Genomic DNA, 13,034 nt, shown 5'->3' on the forward strand with positions numbered 1-13,034 from the left:
TAATGATCATACCTGTCAATCAACAGGTAATCTGTCAGCTGATAGGAAGACACCTCATCACCACCTCCTGACCCAGCAATGACCTCTCACACACACACACACACACACACACACACACACACACACACACACAGGTTTGGACTCTGAACCAATAGAAAACACTCTCTACTCTGCTCTACTCTGCAGTTATGCACATGTCTTCATAACTGTGTATCATCCCTGTTGTTTTCTGCACTGATAAAAAGAGGCTGCAGCTCAAGCCGAGTAAACACACAAGCCTCCCACTATGGCGACTGCATTGTTCCCAGGTGTACAACATCATGTGGACAGTCTGCCTTCTCAGTAAAAGGAGTTAGTTAACCTATGGAACACTTTACCCACTCACCTGAAACTGGAGACTGATACAAACTCCTTTAACACATTGCCAACGGAAATTAGCCTTTTGGCTATAATTGGGTGCATTTACATTTTTTTTTTCTTTTAAAATGTTCATTGATGTACACTGTCCCTCTTAAACAAATAAAGGAAATTAAATTAAATTAACAGAGGATTAAAAGCAAAACAACAACGCTCACATGTATAAATATGGACCTTTTCATTGTTACTACTTTTACTGTTGGATCATGATTTCTGTTTGCTCAATCTCCTCTTGTTGATCTTGTGCTCTGTATTTTTTAGTCTGCTACTGTCATGATGTAGTGTCATGCACTTGGTTTTACTGTTGATAATATGGTCTGTATTTTTAGATTAGCCACCTATCATATGGACTGGTGTTGAAAATTAGCACTTGTGCTAAACACACTCAAGCAAAGCATCTCAATGTATTTGTGATGTCCATATCAAACTTTTATCCATCCATTTTAAACTTGGATGTTTTTATACTGAAATGCCTACTTGCTGCTGTTGTTGTTATATTATCGAATGTTATTTATATTTAAAATTTCCTTTAATATGTTTTTATATGAGGGACAGCACTCTGGGGGGTGTAGTCAGGACTTCATTTCACTGCTTGTTGTAAGTGTACACTTTAACTTTGCATGTGACAAATAAAGAATCTTGAATCTTGAATGAAAATAAATAAATACACCTTTTCATAGCCGTTTGTCTTGGTCGCTGTCTGTCAGGACAATGCTACGACTGCTTCCCTCACAACTCATCAAATACACAATCCAACAACTCCAAGTGAACAAGTGTAACCTGTCGTTATGCATACGATTATTTTACACTAAATGTATATTTTTTGTTTCCATACCTGATGTCTGTGAGCTGCTCCTCCTCCTCCTCCTCCTCAGGTGGAACCTTCATCAGCCTGTGTTTCCCCCGGTCCTCTTCTGGTGTAACTCCATGTTTCTATAAAGACCTTTGTCCCGCCAAAACTCTCCCTCTGGCCCCGGTGCTCTGTGGGAGAGGTGAGCAGTGTTCCTGTCAGGGATCTGTTACAACACATCCATGCTTCCTGTCCATCCTCTTGTCTTTCATCAAAGATACTCTATTTTTTTAATAGACCGAATCTCCTTGTTTTTTACAACTACTTCTGGGTAGAAAACCAGCACGTAATTTGAATGAGAACAGTAGTAACGAACCAGAGTTTAGCTATATAATATAATATATCATATTTTTCACATCCTATCACCTTTTAGACAAATATGAAATGATTAAAGAAACATTACTATTTATCTGTGTGTGTTTTGTGTTGCTATGTGTTGTATTTATTCAGTTTGAGAGAATCACAGTGTCTAGAAAGCATCAGTGGCTCAGCTGACAGGGACAGCTAACGGTAGCTAAGCTAACGGTAGCTAAGCTAACGGCGGTAGCAAAGTTAAGGGCGGTTGCTAAGGTAACGACAGAGCTAACGACGGTAGCTAATTAAGCTAACGGTGGCAACTAAGCTAACGGCGGTAGCTATGCTAACGGCGGCAGCTAAGCTAACGTCGGTAGCTATGCTAACGGCGGTCGCTAAGCTAAGCGCGGTAGCTAAGCTAACGGCGATCGCTAATTAAGCTAACGGCGGTAGCTAAGCTAACAGCAGCAGCTAAGCTAACAGCAGGACGTCAGCTGTTAAAACCCTCCCGTTGTGGGACACGACATGAAACTACTCCAGTTAGCTCAGTCATGTTGGAACTCAGATATCCGCTGGAGAAAATATTTGTTCATGGAGCGTTTACTGAGTCACTGAGTTATTAAAGTTAAACAGGTAGCTAACCGTTAGCCCAGCTAATCTATGATAACCATGACTAATTACAAAAACGTGCACACATAAATAGTAATGTTTGTCCAATCATTGGTTTTAAAAACTTTACATCAGATTAGTCTAAACGGTGATATAGTTACATTAAAAAGAAAGTAGCTGTAAAACAACAAGGCAATTAGTTCAAATAGCCTATAAATATAATATAATATAAATTTGTTTTCAATTGACTATCATCCCTGTGTTGTTTTTGTTTGTTTGTTGTAGCCTAGTGTTTATGATTAACTATATTGTGCTTTTTTGCAATTGTACAGCACTTTGGTCGACTGATGTTGTTTTAAATGTGCTCTAGCCTATAAATAAATTGTGACTTGACTTGATAAATATAACGTTAGACTGTTATGTCCACATTGTAGGGGCTGGCTGGCTGCTCATTCATTGTTTGGTTTAATCTTCGTCAGATAGCTAATAAAGACGCTTGAAATAGCCTGATATGATCTTCTCCCTCCTTCTTTAAAAAAAAAAAAAAAAAAGACAGGACACCAGAAGAAACAGCGGTTGAATTACCGACCAGCAGCATCTGATGACCCGGGCTGCAGCTCCTGATCCCCGGTTCTCCTCCTCTCCTCCTCGGAGTCGATGGGACTCGGCTCTGCTCGCTACCTGCTTCCTCTACACTCGGCTCTGGCTGCAGCATCAGGTGTGTTGATCCGAGGAATTAAAGGGACACTACGTGATGTTTGAGGTTAATAGATGGAAGCTGCTAAACTAAAGGAAGAATGCAGTCAAACATGTTACAGTTTTTCAAAACTCTTCACACAGTTACCACAACATAATCTCTCCCCATGCAATAAAATGACTGACTCAGCTCGTCCAATAGGAAACCGAGACGAGTAAACCAAACTGTAATAATCTGAGTTAGATTTCAGGTAGAAACTTCAACTTCAACTTCAAACAACTTTATTAATCCCACCAGGGGCAATTGATTTCAGCAGCTTGCACAGTCCAAAAACACAGTACACACAATAAATACATATAGCCTAAGAAACAAGGTAAATAAATAGAATAGAATGCCAAGGAATACAGTGTTGTCAAAGATCAGTTGAATAAAGTGAATAAATACATACGTTGCACATGTTTGACCAATAAAATGTGCATGGTAAGAGGAATAAAATCATTATCAAGAATTAAAGAGGCGAATAGCAGAGGGGATAAAAGTCTTGCAGACAGGTGAAACATAGCAATGACCTGAGGGCAACAGAGAGAATTCGCTTGCCAGCACGTAACCAGGAGAAGACAAAATATTGTTTACTGAGCAGCTCACGGCTCTGCTCCGCCGTTCTAAAAATAGCTTGCACCGACAATTAAAGCAGAACTATGCAACTTGGCCGGAAATAGCTCGCTCCTTCGTTGGTTTCTCTTTTTTTCCCTCTCCGGGGCTCCCCCACAGTTCTAGGAGGCACATGTCACTGTCGTAAAAAAAAAACTCGCCGCCCCACCTCCTCCACCCCCTCCCTACACGTGCTTGTGTTTACTGCTGAAGGTAGAGAGCGGTGTTTGCTAAGCACGGAGCTAATGCTAACACGGAGCTAACGCTAACAGGGAGCTAATGCTAACACGGAGCTAACGCTAACACGGCCACACACAGACACAAAGACACAGACATACACACACATGAATAAAGGTTCCAAAACGCGAAGGCGTGTGTGTGTGTGTCATGATGTATTACATTATCTTATAAAAGATCCATGGTGTGTGTGTGTCTGTTAGCATTATCTCCGTGTTAGCCACAAGCCGAACTTCATCAGTACAAACATGTTTCCATGGTTTCCTCCGACTTTCCGAACTCAAACCAATCACGATTCATGACATGCATGACGTCATCTGCGTTCTTATCTCGTACTGCCGTAAGGCAGTTTCTCGCGATAGTTCTATCCATTGATGAGATTTACACCGAGACGGAGGACTGATCTTGCAAGTGCGGTTTTCAGCCAGTGGGGGGGGGTGAGCGCATTGGCCTAGACCCCATTCACCTCATAATAGGTCACTCTACCATCACAGTGACTCTGAGCCACAATAATTACAGCCCAAATCCTGCATAGTTCTGCTTTAAAGGTAACGAACCTACTGCTATGACTATAGGGGTTATGGCAATAGGCCAATTTCACAAAAATGTTGAACTATTCCTTTAATACAGACAGAAGCGCCTGCTATCCCGTTTGCATTTCGATGCTGGTAGAATTACAACTGCGACAACCCAGACGCGCAAAGCGATTTTACAACCCGCGGGTAGTTTTCGAGCTGCGTCGGACGAAGAGTCAGCCCACTCATCTGGTCTGGATTCCAACTTCCGACTTGAAGCCGACTTCATCGAGGGAACAGACCCATGCCATGTAAGTACATTGTTTGTTTTTGAGTTAGATAAAACTGAAAACGATTCTGTCGTTCAACTGAAAGAATTTCATGCCAAGTTTTAAAATAAATCACATTTTTAAACATTATTTTCATTGTTGAAGTTTAAAAGTCTGGGTGTGCGACAAGGGGAAAGCAGTGATTTTGACAATTGTAAGAATGTTGAAAAGTATGAAAAAATGATAATAGAAAGGTGGTACATTTTTTCTAAGGTGGTTTTATTGTTAGTTTGACAAAGAAAGTGGAATTTGTACAATATGATGTGTATTTTTTTTTAAAATATGACCAAAGAACATAAAAGTGCCCGTAGTCTAAGAATCACCCATACACGTTATTATCATATCATTCATCTAACACACCGTGTAGATGAATGGAAACACTTTTGCACACCGGTAGGCAGAAAGGTGCATCGGAGGAGGAGAAACACGTGGACTAGGCAAAGAAAATCCCGCCACACTTTCCTCTTACTTGCAATATTATTTATTGTTAAAAGGCCAACATTTCGCGCGTAGTTTTCGAGCTGCGTCGGACGAAGAGTCAGCCCACTCATCTCGACTTCATCGAGGGAACAGACCCATGCCATGTAAGTACATTGTTTGTTTTTGAGTTAGAGAAAACTGAAAACAATTCTGTCGTTCAACTGAAAGAATTTCATGCCAAGTTTTCAAATAAATCACATTTTTAAACATTATTTTCATTGTTGAAGTTTAAAAGTCTGGGTGTGCGACAAGGGGAAAGCAGTGATTTTGACAATTGTAAGAATGTTGAAAAGTATGAAAAAATTATAATAGAAAGGTGTTACATTTTTTCTAAGGTGGTTTTATTGTTAGTTTGACAAAGAAAGTGGAATTTTGTACAATATGATGTGTATTTTTTTTTAAATATGACCAAAGAACATAAAAGTGCCCGTAGTCTAAGAATCACCCATACACGTTATTATCATATCATTCATCTAACACACCGTGTAGATGAATGGAAACACTTTTGCACACCGGTAGGCAGAAAGGTGCATCGGAGGAGGAGAAACACGTGGACTAGGCGAAGAAAATCCTGCACACTTTCCTCTTAGCTACTAGTCAAACATGTTACAGCTTTTCAAAACTCTTCACACAGTTACCACAACATAATCTCTCCCCATGCAATAAAATGACTGACTCAACTCGTCCAATAGTAAACCGGGACGAGTTGTAAAAAAAACTGTACAATTTGCCTTAGATTTCAGGTAGAAGCAGCAATAATAAAGAGTGGGTTGGATTTTGTTTTATCCCATATAAGTTTTCTCCTCGGCTTACAGCAGAGCAGAGTGACTGACAGACCCGTGTTTCAGACCAAACACTCTATAGAAGTGATTGCTGTCAGAAGATACAACTATTTAAGACTTATATTATATTAACACAAACATTCCGCTTACTTCTGCTCTAAGGTAGAAACAGCAGTAATAAAGAGAGGGTTGGATTTTGTTTTATCCCAGTTGGTCAAAGGTGTAAAATAAAAAAAAGCGCCTGCTATCCCGTTTGCATTTCGATGCTGGTAGAATTGCAACTGCAAAAACCCAGAAGCGCGAAACGATTTTACAACCTGTGCGTAGTTTTCGAGCTGCGTCGCCAGTGGAGATGAAGCCGACTTCATCGAGGGAACAGATCCTCGCCTTGCCTGTAAGTATATTGTTTGTTTTTGAGTTGGAGAAAATATGAGAAAATCATTCTGTTGTTCAACTGAAAGAATTTCACGGTATTTTCCATCTTTTACAAAGATGTACTGTATATCAGGCATGTCCAAAGTCTGGCCCGTGTTAGCTTTTTTAAGCTATTTTATATTTCACCAGACCTGTGGCCGCACTCTAGCTGCGCAACCCTTGACCCTTGCCAGCCCATTTCTAAAATATGATATAATATAATATATAATATACAATGTTTCAAATGAACCTAGATATGTTTAAGCTTCCTGACAGACTTTTTCTTCATTTTATGTGGTCTTCAAATGTGTAAAGAAGAGTAGTTTTGGTTAAACCTTGTTTATATTTATTAATATTCTATGTGAAGAAATGAAAAGAATGCGATTTGTAATAAAAACATGTATTAAATAGTTCATTTGCATAGTGTTAAAGGTTCAAAGGATCCGACCCACACATTTTCACCTCACCAAATCTGGCCCTCTTTGCGAGAGAGGGGTGTCCAAACTTGTAAATGCTTGTGAGTATCTGTCACACTTAGAGACTTTATTTATTGTAAATGATTTATTTTGATGTTCATGCTGTCTTTTTGCAAATTGTGAACAGTGTGGATTTTATTTTAGTTTCTGTTATAGCGTATAATCTCAAAAACAATGTTATGTACACACTAAAAATAAATTTTCTGTGGTTTGAAAGGGTTTTGTGCAACTTTTTGACATTTACAATTTGAGGAATACAGCTGTGACATTTCTGTATTTTGAAAAATGTGCAAATTTGAGTTTCATTTGAGTTTTTAGCAATAATACAATATTCAGTATGGACACGAGCTGCAGCTCTGAAACTGTGTGTGTGTGTGTTGATGTTTCCATGATCAGAGTGGAAGTGGTCCAGCCCGTCGCCACCACCTCTGCCTCTGTGGCGTCGTCATGGTGACGTGCTGAAAGGTGAGGTGCGTGACCTCTGACAGCAGCACTTCCTCTCTCTTCCTGTTGGCTCCGCCCCCCCACTCGCCGCCACATTCCAGCTGCTGACCAGACAGGAAGTGATGTCACTCACTGCTGCTGTCTGTCCTGTCTTGTCTCTACGTTTCCCATGATGCCGTTCACTCACACACACACACACACACACACACACACACACACACACACACAGAGTGATGTAAGATGGCCGCTGTCTACACATGTCACATCCACCTCCATTTCATGTCTGATCCTCCAACATCTGGGACGAGTTAGAGCAGGAATGAAGGAGGAGGGGGGGTTGGAGGGGGGGGGGGGTTGTAGTTGAAGGTCTGACTCTGAGACCAGCAGCAGTAAAGTGTGTCGTCGTTATAGAAACCAGATTGACACACACACACACACACGCACAGACACACACCTGGAACGTTTCCAGATGTTTCTACTGTTCAGATCGATCAGAGGAGTTCCTACAGTCACTCACACACACACACACACACACACACACACACACACACACACACACACACACACACACACACACACACACACACACACACACACACACACACACACACACACACACAGCCCTGGTGAGACTCCGCCCTCTGCTGGACAGACGCCACACTACAGCCAGAGGAGAACAGACGTTCCCCCAATTCCAATCCGCCCCCTAAAGACTCAAGCCCTGAACCCTCACTGACTAAAGTGACGTCAGCTCTAAGTGACAGAGTGTGAGAGTCTGTGAGGGTCCAGATGCTGTAAACATGAATGGAACAGCACTTACCCACTCTCACAACACGTTACCTTGACAACAACATGTTGTTGACTCCGGTCTTGGGCCGATAATTTACCGTACTTTCAACACGCACAAGGTGTGTGAGGTGGACTGACTCAAAACAAAATGTTCCTGGATCAGATCTGATCAAATCATCATCAATAATCACAAACTGCACGTTAACACTGACAGTAAACTTCTTCTCTTTTTTTTCTTTCTTTCTTTTTTTTGGTTGTTGCTCTTGTCCATTAACAATAAAGAGACAGCGGAGCTCTCTCTGTCCACTAGGGGTTGCACGACTTCAGATTTTTTAAAGTCGACTCTAATGTTATGAAAGTCGAGTCGACGTCGACTAGTCGCTGATGACGTCATTCATATTTTTCCCATCATAAATCACAGGAGGAGGGAAAAGCTTTGCAACAATCTGTAGCTTTTCACTGACAGACGCTCATGCACAGAAATTAGTCCACAGAACAGCAGCTTTATAAACAACAAGCTGTAAATCTGTTTGTTTTTTTGTAATATGCACTCCTATACAAGTGCAAAAGATAATCTACTGTAGCTCCTGTCCGTTAAACAATTAGGGAGGAAAATGACACACAGGCCTCGTCAGCAACACAGTCCTGCTCAGTCACAGTTTCACTCACAGTTTTTGTTTTTCCTGGTTGGTTGTTGCTGTTGTTGGTTGTTGTTGTTGTGCGCGACGTAAAGCTGTCGATATGAGCGGAGTTTTTTTTTTTTTTTTAATTGCCGGCAGCCCGGACACACTGCCCGCGGAAGCGCTGTGCGCGTCCTCACGGGCGTCTCGCAGGCAGCAGCTTCTCCTGCTCTCTCCGCGCCGGTCAAACATCGACCCGTCTGTAGGCTGCTCGGTTTTCCACACACACACACAGGTCTGTCTCTAGCGCTGTATGGATGTGTGTCTTGTGTGCAGACGCAACTGACAAATATTCATAGACGGACAAACTTAATCATCATTTATTTTATTTTGAAAATTGACCGGATTCTCTCGCCTTTTCTGTGCCCGACTTCCTGTCTGGTACGCGCTCGTTCTATCCAGCTTGACGGCGCTCGTAATTTTTTTATTCAGCCACTCAGCTGTTGTTTCAAGCCGCTCTTCTCTCGTACTGTCACATGATCAGCGACTAGTCGACGTCATGCTCAAAACGTCATTGTGGAGCAGTAAAGTCGACTAGTCGATTAGTCGACTAGTCTGTGCAACCCCTACTGTCCACGTGTGTTAATTTACTCTTTTTTTTTAACACTTGCGTTCCGACGGCATCTCATGTGTTTGACTTCACAACGCTATGAACTGTGGGTAATTCCCCTACCCAAAGTCAGCATCGGTGCTGACTTACGGTAAGGGGGCAGTAAGGGCTCATTCACTGACTCACTGACTTGATGATCTGACAATGGAACAGCCCTCACACACCTTCAGAATGATGTTACTGCACTTCTTCATAGTTCCTCCTCAGTAAAAACCAAACTTATCAACCAGCGCATCCAGTGTTTACCATTAATAAAGTCTCTCTCTCTCACACACACACACGGACAGGTCGCGTTATGAAGGTAATAAACATATGCAGACATATCTAATGTGTTCAAATCAGACCGTCAGTCCGTAGATGGAAACACACACGATTCGAATTTCTTATAATGCGCATTTCCCAGTAATTCGAATCACTTTGGATGGAAACATGGCTAGTGTTGGAGTTGTGAGGAGACAGATGTGAACATCTGGGTGGAGTCATCACTGGGTTGTGTTGTTACACTGTGTGTGTGTTCACACTATACGCACACTTTATACAGGTAAGGTGGTCAACCTGCAGGTGTGTTTTCTTTCCTCTCCTCCTTCCCTTTCTCCTCTCCCCTCCTCTCCCCTGGGTTGTGTTGTTACTCTGTGACTGCTGGTGGAGTGAAATGCATTGTGGGATACTGTCCACATGTAACCAGCAGCTTCCAGAAGCCTTCACCACTGTAGCAGTAGCACTATGGTGGCTGACCTCTGACCTCTCAGCTGACGGTGTGGTTGTGGGCGTGGCCCTGGATCAGAGAGGGACCAATCACAGTCAGAGTGTTTTGGTTTTTATTAATAATAGAATGTGACAAGATATAAAAGTAAAAAAGAAGTAAAAAAAATCAAACAGGATAGGCGGTGTTTAGCTCAGTTGGTAGAGCACCCGCCCCATGTGTTGAGGCAGGCAAGGCAAGGCAAGGCAATTTCATTTGTATAGCCCGTTTTTACAAACAGTTTGTCTCAAAGGGCTTCACATTCCATCATAACAACATTCGCGGATCCTTAAAAAGTCTTAAATTCATGTATCTAAAATTAAGGTCTTAAAAAGTATTAAATTTATTAGAAATTTCTTAAGATGGTCTTAAATACAGTACTTAATGGTCTTAAATTCATGGATTAAATTCAAAGCATCAGCTGTGATGGGACCTGTTGGAAAATCCAACCGGTCCCATCACAGCTGATGCTGCTGGACACAAGGCACTGGTTCTGGTGGACCTGGTCTCTGGGACCAGCCCAGATCAAAGGTCACAGGTCAAAGGTCAAGGCCTGGCTCAAAGCAGCAGGACAGGAAGTGAAGAGGAGAGCCAGAGAGACGTTTCCATGGAGACATCCTGCTCATCATCTGGACGTCATCAAACACACCGATGACTCTGATTGATGAACTGACCAATCAGACGGCTTGTTCACCCATCAGTTGATCTTCTTCTCTTCCTAATGTCGGCGGTTTCTTCTTCTCTGTAGAGACAGAAGACGGTGAGACAGAGACAGACAACCAGAGACAGTGCTGAGTGTGATGGTGGAGGAGAGATGGGATGTCTTCATCCAGTTGGACATGTTAAAGGGAGAGGAGGAGATCTTTGTCTGTAACATTTTAAATGTATTGATTGAACTCCTCTTCACACCTTGATTGCAACTAATTAATTAAATACTTTTCCACAAACATGAGAAATGTCAGTCACCTGTGGAACAGACCATCCGGTAAAAACACAATCCAATCCAATGTGTGTGAACGTGTGTGTACGTGTGTGTACGTGTGTCTACAACATGTTTTGGCTAGCGTAAATGCTCATCAACATTAGCTGAGCTACCTGGTCAGTTCCGTGTTTAATTCATGTGTGTTGATTAATCTAAAAATTAGGGCTGGGCAAGTTAATGCGTTATTATTTGCGATAACTCATTAAACGTTGCCCAGCCCTACTAAAAATGTACTTGTGTGCCATATGTTGTCTTTGATAATATGTGTGTGTTAAAACAGCTTATTTGATATAAAAATAACATGTTAAAAATCTGAATGTAAGTTAAAAACAATTACATACAGCTTTCTATCAGAGATGGTCAGTGGTTTAAAATGGGCGCATGATGTCTGTCCGACTACCCATTTCTCCGACCATACATTTCTTTATTTTTGCGTCCATTAGTCCGACCTACTCCTCCGACTTTAGTAGCCCTGACCCTTAACCTTACCCTAAACCTAACCTTAACACTGTAGAATGGGTAGTCGGAGAAAATAGCCGTCGGACTTTTGGGCAGTCGGACTGACGTATGCTCCCCGTTTAAAATGGGTTATGAAAACGTGATTTTCATGATTTCACTTGTGATTGCAAGAGTTCAAGGATATATGATTTGAGTTTGTATAAATTATCATCATTCAGCCAGGGATGCTACAGTCAACTCTCACCTTTGACCTTGAGATCCACTCTCGTCCCCCTCAGTAAGTCTCCGTCCTTGTTGTAGATTCTGCAGATGTAGAGTCCTGTGTCTCCCTCTCTGGGCTCTCTCAGGGTCAGACTGAAGTCTCCAGTCTTCATCAGGTCTTTCTTCATCTCTGTCCGGCCTCTGAAAACCTGGCCCTGTTCTACAGAACCGTTCTGATACACATGGACCTTCATGTGTAATTTGTCCGTCCACTCCACTCTGACGTCTCGAGGCAGGTCAGCTGTGGTCTTGAAGGACAGGACAGACTCCTCCCCCTCCACCACCTCCACCTGTTGGACTGAGAGACAACAAAGCACATGATGATTTCATCAGACAGCAGCAGCAGATTTTAATCTCCTCAGTAAAGAAACCTGAAGGACAGAAGCAGTACCAGAGGAAGAGTGGACAGATGTAGAAGCTGATGCTGCGTCTGGTTCCTGCAGTGTTGAGTTGGTACCAGTGAGTTGGTATCTTGGCTACAAGACAGAAGGAGGAAGAGGAGGAGGAGGAGGACATGTTGTCAACTCTCACCTTGGACCCAGAGATCCACTCTTCTCTCTTTCAGTAGGTCTCCATTTTTCTTGTAGATTCTACAGGTGTATCCTCCTCTGTCTCTGACTGAGGGGTGTTTCAGGATCAGACTGAAGTTTCCAGTCTTCAGGTCGTTCTTCATCTCTGTTCGGTCTTTGTAAACCTGGTCCTGTTCTACAGAACCGTTCTGATACACATGGACCTTCATGTCGTCTTCGTCCCTCCACTCCACTCTGATGTCTTCAGGTAGTCCAGCTGTGATCGTGAAGGGCAGCTGGACAGACTCTGCTCCTGACTTCACCTTCATCTGTTTTCCTGAGAGACAACAAACACATGATGATGTCATCAGACAGCAGCAGGTTTTAACCTCCTCAGTCAAGAACCACAAAACTGTAGAGCAGTGTTTTTCAACCCTGGGGTCAGGAATTCAAATGGTGTTGCCTGAAATGTCTAGTAGTTAACTGATTTTTAAAAAATCAATCAAATTTTCAATCATTTTTTTAAAGGGACATTGTGTAAGTTCTCCTGTTATCTATTCATGAAAATCAATTATTTGGTTCTTCAGTCTGTTTTTCATTAATCAGTAATCCCCCCCATCAACAAAGTGAAGTGTTCCTTTCAGCTCTGAATGAGCCGTTCATATCATTCATATCTCCATGGAGCGGGTAAGCTCGGTGCTGCTGCCATGTGGTGTCGCCATGTTTTGACGTTCAGTGGCAGCGTGACGGTAGGAAACCACGGAAACTCAGCGGAGACACCGGAGCTGTCGGCTCAGGTGGAGGTGG

General features: G+C 42.3%; 1 protein-coding gene across 1 annotated transcript in view; it reads right to left on the reverse strand.

Annotated features, from left to right (window-relative positions):
- The window catches only part of LOC311001314 (uncharacterized protein), an 86,842-nt gene that overhangs the window by 24,673 nt on the left and 49,135 nt on the right, over nt 1-13,034 (reverse strand). The window contains exon 8 of the mRNA XM_083992363.1: nt 11,868-12,016. Coding sequence (XP_083848489.1) covers nt 11,868-12,016 — 149 coding nt within the window. The remainder of the gene's footprint in view (nt 1-11,867; nt 12,017-13,034) is intronic.

The sequence above is a fragment of the Trachurus trachurus genome, assembly GCF_905171665.1.
Source record: "Trachurus trachurus genome assembly, chromosome: 18".
NCBI lineage: Eukaryota > Metazoa > Chordata > Actinopteri > Carangiformes > Carangidae > Trachurus > Trachurus trachurus.